Consider the following 12698-nt stretch of genomic DNA (forward strand, 5'->3'; position numbering starts at 1 on the left):
TATTTGCCTCCTAAAATTTGACAGAAAGCTTTTCGGAACCTCCAAGGGGAACTCTGGTTTGGGCTAGTTGGTTCATGGTTCACAAAGAAAACGGCGCGAAATACGGGGACAGAAGAGAAACAAACACTGCGCTGGTCCTGTCGTGTTTGTTTCTCTTTTGTCCCCGTATTTCGCGCCGTTTTCTTTGTGAATCAAGAACCTCCATGGAATCTAGTTAAATTTGTTCTCACAGATGAGCGCAAAGGGCGGAATTCACAACGGTTCTCTTAGATACGCGTGGCTCGGGATTCGTTGCCATCATTTTCATTGGTTGTTTTCTTTTGACTGCAATTGGATTGGCTGTCATGACTGGTAATCACGCTTGCACGAGTCAGTCAAGGAATGCTTTAATCGACAGGAGTTTAATAAACGAGTGCGGAGATTTTTTTTTAGAGTGTCCGACCTGCTGTAGCCTTATCAAGATACGCACCTCCAAAGGTTTAAGTGGCTACGTGACTGGTGTAATGAATCTACGTGAGTGGTCTTATGAGGGTGTTTGTTGAGAGAGAGTTTGTAGCTGTATATGAGCACAGTGTACTACTTGAAACTTCTGGCGACTGCCCGAACAGACTGGCGGACCTAAAGCTCAAACTTATTGACAAAAGTGTTACTGGTGAGCCAATTCTGTACTCAGGTTCAAGCGTGCTAAGAGCAGTCATGCATGAGCGCTTCGTGAGTGATATCTCGGGAGGCAAAGTTCGCGTAAACCAAACTGTGCGTTATCTAGTGACCTACCTGATTAGAGGCTGCTGGCTTTCGACACTGTGTTCCTTTGCTGTGGAACGTCGCGATCAAAACAGCCTTAAAATAATGTTTTGTAATGCTTTATTGCAGTAGACGGCTTACAGATACAAGCATATGCGCCGCTGCCGCCTTTGGTTTCACTCCAAAGAAATCGTAACAGCAGGGACATTACCTTAGCTTGGACTCCTTCTGTCCTTGCAAATAAGGTTTAGTTATCTCGAACAGACACAGAGATTTTTTTTTTAATGGAAATGACTGTGGCCAAGGCAAGCATGCGCAAAACGAGCTTAAGTTTTCCATTTCTTGTCAGGTACAATTCTCATTTTGTTTTCGAGTTACATCAATGGGTCGGTTCAGCCGCCTAGACAAGGCTCTTGTGAAGAAGGACAAAAAAAAAAAAAACATGGGTTAAAAACAGAGAAGAAAAATTAACCTTCGTATCAGTGGCTGGAATTGCGTATAATGAATAAAATATTAACCTTCCTTTATTTTCGATATGCGCTGTGTTGCGTGGATTCCCAGTCGAAAAAAAAAAACGACGCCACCGTGCCCATAAGACAAAATGTTTTGTTGTTCTGTAGTACCCACATTTTTTCTGCATTATTAGTGTTTTTTTGTAGGATTGCAGTATTTTTTTTCTACTACTGTAGTAATCTTTTGTAGTTCTGCCACTACGACAATGGACAGTGCGGCATTGCAGCAAATTTTGTTGTACTACAGTTCCTGTCACAAAATACTGTCGTCTGCGTTGAGAACAGAAAATTTTATGCTGTGTTTTCGATAGAGTTAATTCAGCTTCTGCTCTTTTCGACTCCGTAGAAAGGTCACGAAGCCACCGAATTCCGTAAACACACATTGAATATTTAACAATCGCGTCAATAAGTATCCGGTACACCCAAACTGCCTGAGAATTAAAAGACGTATTGGAAATGCTCTGGGGCCAACTCACTTGCACGTCCACAACATCGTACCTGCCCATATCTCTAACAGATTCGCATCTGGGCCCCTGCACTTTCGGAGTTACATGTCATCCCACAGCCTTATTGTAGCGTCGATGACATCTAGCACATAGAAAATTAGTTTCTTCTCTTCTCTCTCGTTTCTCTTTGCATATTTTCTACCTCTGTGCAATGGTCCATTCTTGCAGAAAACGACTCTTGAAACTTGAAATTTTTGTTTAGTGTAGTGAATTATGTTCTGTTCAATTTGACCCTTTCTTTTCATTTTTGTTGTATTCAAGATTACAAAGCGCATACCACCAGAAATAGGCACACAGCTTTTCACTTTTTTTCTAATTTAATATTTCGATAGAAAATGAAGTGTGCAAGGAAAGAAATCTGAGAAAGTGATGACCTTCGTAATGAACTAGGCGTGATACATCCATTCGCGACGCAGGATAGTGGTCTTCGTGCTTGAGAAACTGCGTCGTGATCCAGCGAAAACGATCAAGCTCCGTAGGTGGGAAGCGGAAAATCCCTCGGTCCCAGTGAGATTTAGCCCAAGTGAGTTTCGCAGAACTTTAGTGCGCCAGAGTGGAGTAGTTTCGAAACCAACCTAGCACCATAACGTGTGCCGCATCACCAAACAATGAAATTTCTCGTGCTGACGGCCAAGGAGTGCTTCAGCACGCGTGGTTATTGGTAGCGTTGGTATCTATTCCCACCATTGCCAACACTGTGAAATGGTTATTCATGCGAAAAGATTATATGTCTCATTAGCACAAAAACTGGCGTCCGCCGTCTATGGCACGAAATTCGGAGGATGTAAGAACGCCGGTGAACAATGTCACAACACATGTAAGCGAACATGCAGTCATGAATGATGAAACGGAACGTATTTTGGCCCATGAATTTATAACTCGTAGTCATAGTAATACCTCATGACTCTCAAGCATTCTGCAACGTATCATGACTATAAGCGCTTTTCAAGTAACATAATGTGAGGTGTATATAGTTTGTACAATAGTTGCGTAATTATGACGCGTAATCATAGTCATGAATCATTACTCATAATCATTCTGCAACGACGTATGACTGAGCACTTTAAAGTTAGTCATAGTCATCACGCATGACTCAGCACCTTACAAGTAACGCAATATAAGGTGTATGGAGTTTGCACAAAGTATGCATAGTTATGACGCGTAGTCACAGTCGTGACTCATGACTCATAATCATTCTGCAACCTACATTATTCAGCAATTTAAAAGTATCGTAGTCATCACACGTTATCATAGTCGTCACGCAAGACTAAGCACTTTACTTCTACAAGTAACGTAATGTAATGTCTATGGAGCTTGTACAAATTTTGCATAGTCATTCCTAGTAGTCATAGTCATTCTGAAACGTAGCATGACTAAGCACCTTAATGCTTTCGGATTCTCACACGTAAGCAGTCCTAGGTGTCTGTGCCGAATTTTTTTTTGACTAAGAACAACTTGTTTACAGATATGTCTTCTCGCTTGGGCACAAGCTTTCTACGATTTTGGACTTTCCGCAGAGTCCACTTGCTCACTGATGCATCTTTTGAACACCCTTACCAAATTAAAATAAATCTTTTAATGGTGGCGGTGTTTAGCGACGGTATAAAAGTGAATGCGGCTGTGCAACCTTAAGTCTGGCAAAAGAAGTCTCGTTCCGTGGCGCGATAAACACAAAGCTGGAAATACGTGTCTGCACCACTAAACCCTATGACCTGAGGACAAATAATTACCCAACTGCACGTTCTGTCAGAAAAGCCTCGCACTGTATACTTAAAGCTGGCTCAATAATTTGCTGTGGCGGAAGAAAGCAAGGGAACCTTTATTCCTTGGACTCGTCACAGGCCTATATTTTTTAGCCGGTTGATAGTCTATACTGCGAATTCGAAGTTCTACGTATTAAATAGCGAGAAGACAAGCCAATGTAGGAAGGAAATAATTTGGAGGCTGAAACCTATTAGCATGGTTTGAATTAAACTGCTTGCTATTTACAACTTGTTTATCTCATTTTTGCTGGAGGCTTTGCCTTTGTCAAGTTCATTACATGATGTAGCATTCATACCGGGGTAGCACAGCAGCAGCGTCGACTATAAAGATTGTAAGGCTTGCAACATTTCTCCGACAGCGGGACGATAAGCAGTTTTTTTGCTTCTCTCTTGGTTCGTGTCCTCAAAAGAACGCCACGAATGGTATCATGTTTGCCTTTTTGAAAATGTTTTATTCCTCCTCCGTCTCACCCATTTGTTAATTTTAAATTAAAGAAAGAAGTAACTGGTCGACTACGGCGTCATTATCTGTCATGTAAAAAAACAAGAATCAGATGATTTTATCGACTGGCAGGTAGCGATGTTCTGTTACCCTAAAAAAAAAAAACAATGTTGCGAATGCGTTGAGTCTAGGAGTCGAACTCAAGCTAGAAATGGTTTTGGATGAACTTGCCACAATAGGAGAGTGTCCAGTCGGAAATTGCTCTTAACACTGAGAAAAAAATATATAATGATAAATAATTTAATCAAATTAGTGAGGTGCCATCTGGGTCCTGAACCACAGGGGGTGGTGAGGAGGTGCTTTGCAATCTATATGGTTTATCAAGCTTCTGGCGGCTTCCATTGCAGGATGCCAGCTATGGGTACTAATAACCACCGCTTTGAAAGTCTTTATAATATGCGTAAGCAGTGGTACAGCTCTTCCAGGACTGGAGCCACCGTGTAGAAGAGTTGGGTCTCGCCGTTATGTTCTACGGCAGGATGTGCCACCAGGGAAGGAGACAAAATTAAAAACGAGTTTAAACTTTTGTCGCCGCTGCTTGGTACTCTGAATAGCATAAGCTGGGTTGTCCACTATACCAGGACGGGGGAGCATTGGCGTTCGGCGTACCTAATCTAGTTCCCTGAACATAACAAGGGGAAAATATTGCGATGGCTTGCAGTTTCTTTCTTTCGCACTTCCTTAATCGCAGCTAGGACCTGTTGAAATGTTCGAAAAAACCGAGAGATGGGAACGAGACGTAGCGAATGAATTGGTTTGCAATATTCTTGTTTTTATTGTGGTGTAAATAAATAGGCGACAGACAGTACAAAACACTTATACAAGCAGAAGCGACGAACAAGGGACAACGGGCACCATACCGACGCGCAGCACTAGAAGACGCCATTCGAAAGCCAAGTGAGAAACCCCGATGACTCTAAACGAAAAGGAATCCCCGGCTCTTTACGGCCGGAAGCCCATCGTTGAGCGAGTCAGGCAGCCTCGGCGTACAACCATCACAGTCACATTCACGCAAACAAGCGGCAGCGTTGCCGGTCTCGTGTACACATACCAACACAAACAAAGAAACAACACTCAACGACAAGTTGTGCAAGTTCTCGGTTCTTGCAATGCGGCAGAAAGACGGACAGGAGCAGTGTGCGCAAAATGGCCTGAAGCAATAAAGAGAGCTAAAGCACTGCAGGAACAATAGCCACATTAGAGACGTTGCAGAGAACAGCGGCGGAGACCATTGAGAAAAGAATTCTGCTTCCCAGGAGACGCCAGAGAGCGTTCGTCCCCTCGCGTGCCCGCGAAGCCCGCCGCCCAGTGGCTCGGTTGCGTAGGAACTGGAAAAAACGTGGCGAGGTCGCTATCGGAAGCCCTGTAGTGGCGATGACACACGGCAAGCCACCGATCTGCCACGGTGGCGTAGCGCCGCGTACTGTAATACACTGCCTGAATGCATCGTAGATCATGACCACGCTCTAGTCAACAGCGCCATGTCTGAACGTTGCTTACTGAGGCGCAGACCACCGCGGAACTTACGGCACGTTGTCTGCCCACTAGCCCTGAACACAGGTGCCCTCATGACCCGGATATGGCGAAGAACTCGGTCGTGAAATGCGTCTCCACATGAACGAATGAACGTGGGTGCTTCATAAGAAGGGCGTTTTTAAGTGCATGCCGGCGCATGGCAAGAGAGGAGGGCCTGCGTTCTGTACAAGTGGGAGCAACTTTTTCTGTCGTGCGCCATGCGTGACCATGGGAGGGACAGGAACTTAGTATTTGCCGAAGTATGCCGGTGCAGCGTAGGTGGGGGTCAGAAAAGCCGCTGCAGCTTTCACGTGGTGGTGCTTGTCGACGACGGCGACGGGCTTGGCATCGTAGACGGCTCCTCCGGTCTCACCGGGAGCGGTGCCGGGCTCATTGGTCTGCACGGTGGCACGGAAGCCAGCGGCGTCGGCGACGTAGTTGACCTGGCGGTAGATGCCGTTGGCGTCGGTGTAGCCATAGGAGCCCTTCTTCTGGTTGTTGCCGTCGCTGCTCTCCTGGCGGGTGAGCCGAGTGCCGAACTCGTCCACAGTGTCGTAGCCGAACTCGTACGGCTGCGGGGGCTGCGTGAAGACACCGAAAAGCAGGTGTTCGCTGTTAACAGTGATGTACCCTGGTCACGCCTCAATGATGCTAGAGCCGCCGCTGTGGCTCAGTGGTTATGGCGCTCGGCTGCTGGCCCGAAAGACGCGGGTTCGATCTCGACCACGGCGGTCGAATTTCAATTAATACAAAATTCTAGAGGCCCATGTACTGTGCGATGTCAGTGCTCGTTAAAGAACCCCAGGTGGTCGAAATTTCCGGAGCCCTTCACTACGGCGTGCCTCAAAGTCTGAGGCGCTTTGTGATGTTAACCCCCATAAACCATACCAGACCAAACCAATGATGCTAGCATTCGTCGCGGTGGTTCAAGACTGGTCGAAGACAGCAAGGACAAGATTGACCGAATTTGCTTCGGAATGGATCAAGCTAGTCCATATTCAGGATCTCCGCGTCTGCTGCTTGCTGTTTCATTATACAGAGTCGAAAGGGCAGCTATTCCTGCTTTATTCGTTACAACATAACCTGTGTTCTTTTTAGTCAAACCTGTATTCACTGTTTTATTTTAAAGTTGTTCGTGTTTTAAAGGCAACGACGAAGGATGACAAAACGCTTGCAGTGGATGCCCAGATATACAAGGCCAAGTTCCTTACTGTGCAGTGTAAAGTGCCATAAATGTTTACGTGCGCTAACAAATTTAATTCTGCGAGTGGCATCTTCTTCCGCACTATGTGCAACGCTAATGCTAATTATAGTAGATGCTAAAACTATTTCTTAAACTATTTCGTAACGCCGCGTCTGTGGAGTACGCAAGCGGCTGCTTATAAAGCATATCTTGCCTTATAATTAAAACACGAAAAGTAGTTATTGTTGAAAAAGAAAAAGATGCATGCTGAGAATACAGCTTTGCCCATTTTTAAACCGATTGGAGCTGTCTGTCGAATTTTGTTTTATTACGTGACCAGAGTATATTGTCTCACAGTGATTTGCAAGGAAATAGTTCTCGTGTATGCGTTTTTTTTTTAAATACCAGACGCTCCTTCAAGTTCTTCGCTACTGATCACATCGGCCACCATTCACTATGTTCATGTATGTGAAGACACCGATTCATTCTGTATCGGCTACTACACTAATTTATATAACGTTCAGCTACTGAAAGGAAGGAAATTCAGAATGTTATCTCCAAACCGTCCTTTTTCTCGGTGCCGTCTTTTCTAAGCCTCGTAGGTTCTGAAATCCAGATGCCGCTGCAATATAACGCTCATGTTACGCTATGAGCCTAATTGATTGTCGAGCCAAGATAGGCATCGTTCATAATTGGTTTCAGTAGACGCTCGGCAAGGAAAAGGAAGGTACCCAGTGGTGACGAGGCATTGCAGAGGTTGACTATTTTTTGCGATATATTTTTTTGAAGCGCCATAATTACCTGGGAGGAGTTATGATAGGACCGACATGACACATTAGTAGAATGAAGCAGTGTCCTTCGTATCCTCTCCGAAAAGTTGCGCTTTAAGGCTCGCACAGAGGCTCAGAAAGGATATTTCGGAACTTAGCATACGCACAAGACGTCGGCACATCCAATTCAAGATTAACATTTCTTATCTTAAGTAGCTGCTGGTTGCGAGTTATCGCAGCTATTCTCATTGTATACCATCACTGGTGAGTGTTCAAGGCAGGACCACTGACCCGAAAGACACGGGTTCGACCCCGGCAGCGGCGATCGCGTTTCGATGGAGGGCAAATGCTTGAGACCCGTGTACTGTGCGATGTCAGTGCATGGTAAAGAACCCCAGGTGGTCGAAATATCCACTACGGCGTCCCTCATTGCCTGAGTCGCTTTGGGACTTGAAACCCCATAACATCATCAAGGCAGTGCCATTGAGACAATGCTGCTACTGGTGGAAAGTATAATGAATATGATAAGTTTACCCAAATTACTTGTGAGCGTTAAACTATTAACCAGCTTGAAAAACGTGAAAATGTTAGTAACAGTGTCCTCTCCTTGTCTGAGGGGCGCAGCACGAGCTGAACGATAACTAAATAAAATGTTAACCAGTCATATCTTTCACGATGTTTTCTGCCCACATTCCAGTTAGGTTTAACTGTACCACAAACTATGAACATCTCCCCAACTCTCCACTTACATAGACGGGTTCGGCCGCGATGGTCTTGACTACAGCCGGAGCAGCGATGAGACCTCCACCGTAGCCGAAGGCACCGCCGCCGTAGGGTCCTGCGCCGGCTCCGAAGTGCGTGGCCAAGCAGGAGGCGTATCCCACCAGAAGAGCGAAGGTCACCTGCGAAGACAGCAATGCATCTGTCAGGTTGCATAGGAATCGGTGCAGTAAACTTTGCAGGCTTTATTTTATATGGCAGTGATTTTCAGTGAGAGGTTAGAACCCCCTTTTACCCCTTACCTAACCTCACCGCTGGAGTATGTGTCCTGAGTATCTGTCTAAATCTTTCTCAGTACTCTTAGTGAATAACCCCTTACAGTCTTGCTCCCTCAGTGGCCGCGCTTACGAAAGCAGGTTTTGTTTCACTTTGTAAACCGATCAGTTTGAAGCACCATCAGCTTTCTTTATCTGGCAATTTATTTCTTTTCCTCTCCATTTATGCAGCCTGCCATGTCGCAGAAGAGCCTTCAGTAGCATAACCGCCAATGAGTTCTCGGTAGAAATGTCACACTTCTCTATTAGAAGCTACCCATGATTTTATTCTGCTATAGTTAACGGAACTAAAGGTTATGCGAAAGCAAAATGTTATTACTTGTTCCTAGAATAGTCTTCAAGAAAGCCGCTTTCGGTTGCTCGCACATTAGATTTATGCACTTAGCATCATGAGTAAGGTTTAAAGAGTGGTGTCATTATAAAATCCATTAGTGGAACATTATTATTATGAATCTATTCTGCTAGCGACCAATTTCGGCAACGATCAATCTTGATTAAGGGTAGTCCATTACTGTTTCGCTAATCGTGATATCTGAACTGAATACTTGTACGCCGATTTGGATAATGCATTTCTGGAAATAGGAACGATGTTTCGATCACAGATGGCGCTATTAATACTATTAGCTTGCGTTAAACAAGGAGAAATCCTGGCGAGAGTTGGGAGAAACCTGCTGCCTTTCTTCCTTACTTGATATCCTTATTTTCACTTTGGAGTTCGCCTTCCACGCTCCCGCTAGTCCCATCGGCCCTTTTCCCTTCATCGATTCTCCTGGTGTCCATGAATCCCGCGCCTTCGTGATTCGGGGCCATCGGAGGCCTATGCGTGTTCACCTTTGCAGCACGGTGCATGGGCACTTCTACTGCGACTCACCTGGGCGATCATTATTCCTGCGGAGGAGAGGATTAGAGGAGCCTGGGAGCTGAAACAGTGAAGAGCGGATAGCGAGCAGCAGCGACTGACGACATGTTGCCGGCAGCCGGGGCCTTCTTATACCCGCGGGTGCACGCGGCTCGCGGTGTGCGTCCATTGTCCCAATTCCGAGGTCACGCGTTTCGCGTCTCCGGATCGTCCGTCTCCGCCTTCGGCCGCCTCACAGGCGAATCGCCGGAACCCCTGCACCCTCTCGCCTGCGTCAGCAACGGCAGCGGTAGGGTGGCGGCGGAAAAGCAGCAAGTGAGGCGAAGTCATGAAGAACGCCGGCCACGGAGCGAGAGGAAACGCGCGAAAAAGCAATAAACACTAAACACCCGCGCAGGCAGCGAAGGCAGTAAGGGAAGATGATGTGGACGACGTGGTTGGCGACGCGAGCCCTTTCTTTTCTGCATTCTTGTTTTTCTCGCTGTCTCGGCGTAAAATAAATGCAAGTAAGGTGTCTCCCCTTCCCTTGCGTTTCACTTTCACCCCCGACAAAAGCCCGCCCTGTGTGTCCGCGCAGGGGGAAAGGGCGCTAACGTGCAGCAAGGAGGAGAGATGGGTGCGAGGTTTTGCATCAGCCTGCCACGACCTTTGTGTCGCGCGCAGGAACCGGGGCTCGCCCTGTCGTATACAGACGGAGCAGCAAGCTTTTTCATGCTGCTGATTGCCGCTGAATGTTGGGCCATTGTGTCGCCGGACGACCGGCGCGTATAGTCAAGGTAGCGCGCAAGGACGCGCCAAGAAGACGGAGAACTTCGATGATGGTGGCACGGGGTGGCCCGCTAACGCGCGCCCGCGTCGTCTGGCCCGCTCCGTAACCCAAAGTTGAATATGGATCCAGGCGCCCCGTCATCTTGCGGTTGAGTGGCACAAGCCCTGCTCTCCTCGAATGTGTGTCAGCGTAACACGTTCGGCTTTCGCGGAGGACGGGATGTTTGGCGGCGGGACGTTTTTGGGAGGCGGCGGCAGCCAAGGTTATTTCCGCGCTGACTTGTCTGACGTGCGACGGAGAGATGCGGGGACTTGGGGGCCCCCGTGAGTCGACACTTGAGTGATTAAAGAGGGCGTGAAGCGGGGGCCTTCGCTTAAAGGAGAACGGAGCAGAGTAGAAGGGACACCCACCGCCCTCCACTTTGAGCTGCAGTGATTGAGTTCGCCTAAATGCTCCGCGAAAAGCATGTTCGCCGTGAGATGCGGGCTGGATAAACAGGAGGAACTGGCTTTATGTGCAGTGCGTCCGCTGCTCGCGGGAGATCGGAAATGAATTAACGTGAATGTGTTCAAGCACGCCGACGCGCTAAGCGAAAAGAGCCATGCTGGTGGCTAATTATAGTGCGCCAGCGAGTGCCAGCAGTATACAGCTATATAAAGCCATGAATGGCTTGCACCCATACAAGAAGGCGTCTTTTTTAGATCGCGCACGGGTGCGCCATACTATCAACGTCAAATGCACAGCGTGAGATTCTCTTATTCCTGCAAGCTCAAGGCAGCGCAACGCTGAAAATGTGCCCGTCAAGGCGCTTCTATCGGGGAGAGGTCTCTTCGATGGCGAGTAAAGCGATAAAAAAACTGCATCTTACACATCTGGACTGCCGCCATATTTAGGCACTCTTTCATAACATCATCCTTAACGTTCTGGATATACGAACTCGCCAGTGTGGTTAATAGTGTTCGTGCGAAGCAAACTGCATTCGCGGTAGAGTACGTAAGGAAGTTCTCGACGTGTTTGTGAGTGCCAGATGTTATGTTGGCCACGTGTCGTGGCAAGCCCGATCAAGTGGTGTCTTGGTTGCGCGAAGTAAAAGAAGAAGAAGAAGAGATTAAGAAAGCGGATATCTACGAGTTCCGATCGGGATATGCAATTAGACTACCAAGGACGCGTCCTAGAGCACGTCGTGCTCACTTGATGTTCGATACAGAGGCGGCAGTCTCACCTGTGATCTTGAAGAAACTTGTTCTCCGGATAAGATGCTAGTACAGTCTGGACGGGCTAGATTTTTGATGCCTGAACTTGGCCTTTTGTGCAGCGATACATTTGTTTACATGTGGAGTAGCGCTGGAAAGAATGAAGCTAATCTCCACATAAGAGTGAAGACTGAACTTGCGCACAGTAAGAGCACGTGAAAACAACATTGTTACAATCCAGCCAATTACGAATCAACTAGCACCTCAGGATAACTGAAATATTTGTCCTGCTGTTATAAGCCACTTCTGTGTTGGTGGAATGGGCAAGGTGAATGAGCACTTAACTATAAAGATGCTTCCACGATAAGCATATGTTGGTCTTTCGCACTTCTTGCTTTCTTTCCACAAGAATACTGGGCATATGTTATTAGCGCTGCATGACGAGCACAGACAGAGGAAACACGGGGATATACCTAGGATAGTTTTGCTTTTGTTTTGAAGATTACCTTTCTGCATTGTGATTAAGTGATTTCGCCCTGCAATTCTTGAAGAGGCATTTATTGTCGTGTCTAACGATTTTTTTAGATTCTTCAGCCTTAAAGGATTTACCTGCTTCGTGTCAACAATCTTAAGTGCGTGTGTGTGTGGTAAGAATTTTTTTGGATACTGTGCATCAGTTCCTGCTTTATCATCTTGCCAGGTGCATCCCTAGGGTGAAATGTATCACGATTGAATAGCACCTCGCTCTTAGCTTTGCAGCTGTGTTATGCCAAGCACCGTGACTAAGGAAGACAAGGACTGTCGGATGACTTGACATGTATACAGAAGACAGAAACAAGAGCAACGACTTGCACATCATCAATGGTACACTCAATGGTAGCCATAACATGGGCAATGAGAGCAATAAAAACTTATGTGCTGGCTCTGCCCTAGTCGTTTTCGTGTGATTGGTTTACGAAGACGTGGAATGGCGATTGGAAGCAGTGTCTCACTTAGCGAAGTTTATAGCATCTATGTTCTGAACGAATATTGTACTGTCTCACTACCAATCTCAGTCACTGCGCTCGGTAGAAGTATTAAGGCGAAAGCCTTTAATGGCTCATGCTCGCATCCGTCTGTCCGTCCGTCCGTTACGCACTCTTCAACTCGATAAGAAAAAAATCTTTGTGCACGATGGGATTCGAACCACCATCCTTCCGTTCTTTCAGTGTACTTACACCCTTCTTAGAAGTGCGCAGAACCTTATGAAGAGTTTTTCTTAAGGCTTGTGAGCGTATTTGGGTTCTGGTATATTTATAGTGAGTTAACTCTTAATGAAGACACAAAA

At 46.5% G+C, this 12698-nt stretch overlaps 1 protein-coding gene across 1 annotated transcript; it reads right to left on the bottom strand.

Annotated features, from left to right (window-relative positions):
• Positions 1-4778: 4778 nt before the first annotated feature.
• On the bottom strand, positions 4779-9525 carry LOC144125544 (cuticle protein 10.9-like). The gene is made up of 3 exons (XM_077659031.1): positions 9422-9525; positions 8245-8397; positions 4779-6123 (listed from the first exon to the last, which is right to left on the bottom strand). The coding sequence occupies exons 1-3, from the start codon at positions 9431-9433 to the stop codon at positions 5788-5790; spliced, it is 501 nt and encodes a 166-aa protein (XP_077515157.1). The 5' UTR covers positions 9434-9525; the 3' UTR covers positions 4779-5787.
• Positions 9526-12698: the final 3173 nt, after the last annotated feature.

This window comes from Amblyomma americanum, chromosome 3 (assembly GCF_052857255.1).
Source record: "Amblyomma americanum isolate KBUSLIRL-KWMA chromosome 3, ASM5285725v1, whole genome shotgun sequence".
Taxonomy (NCBI): domain Eukaryota; kingdom Metazoa; phylum Arthropoda; class Arachnida; order Ixodida; family Ixodidae; genus Amblyomma; species Amblyomma americanum.

Coding starts and splice junctions, on each gene's coding strand:
- LOC144125544 (XM_077659031.1), bottom strand. Junction 6,124..8,244: donor TCGCGGCCGAACCCGTCTAT/GTAAGTGGAGAG, acceptor GTCTTCACGCAG/CCCCCGCAGCCGTACGAGTT.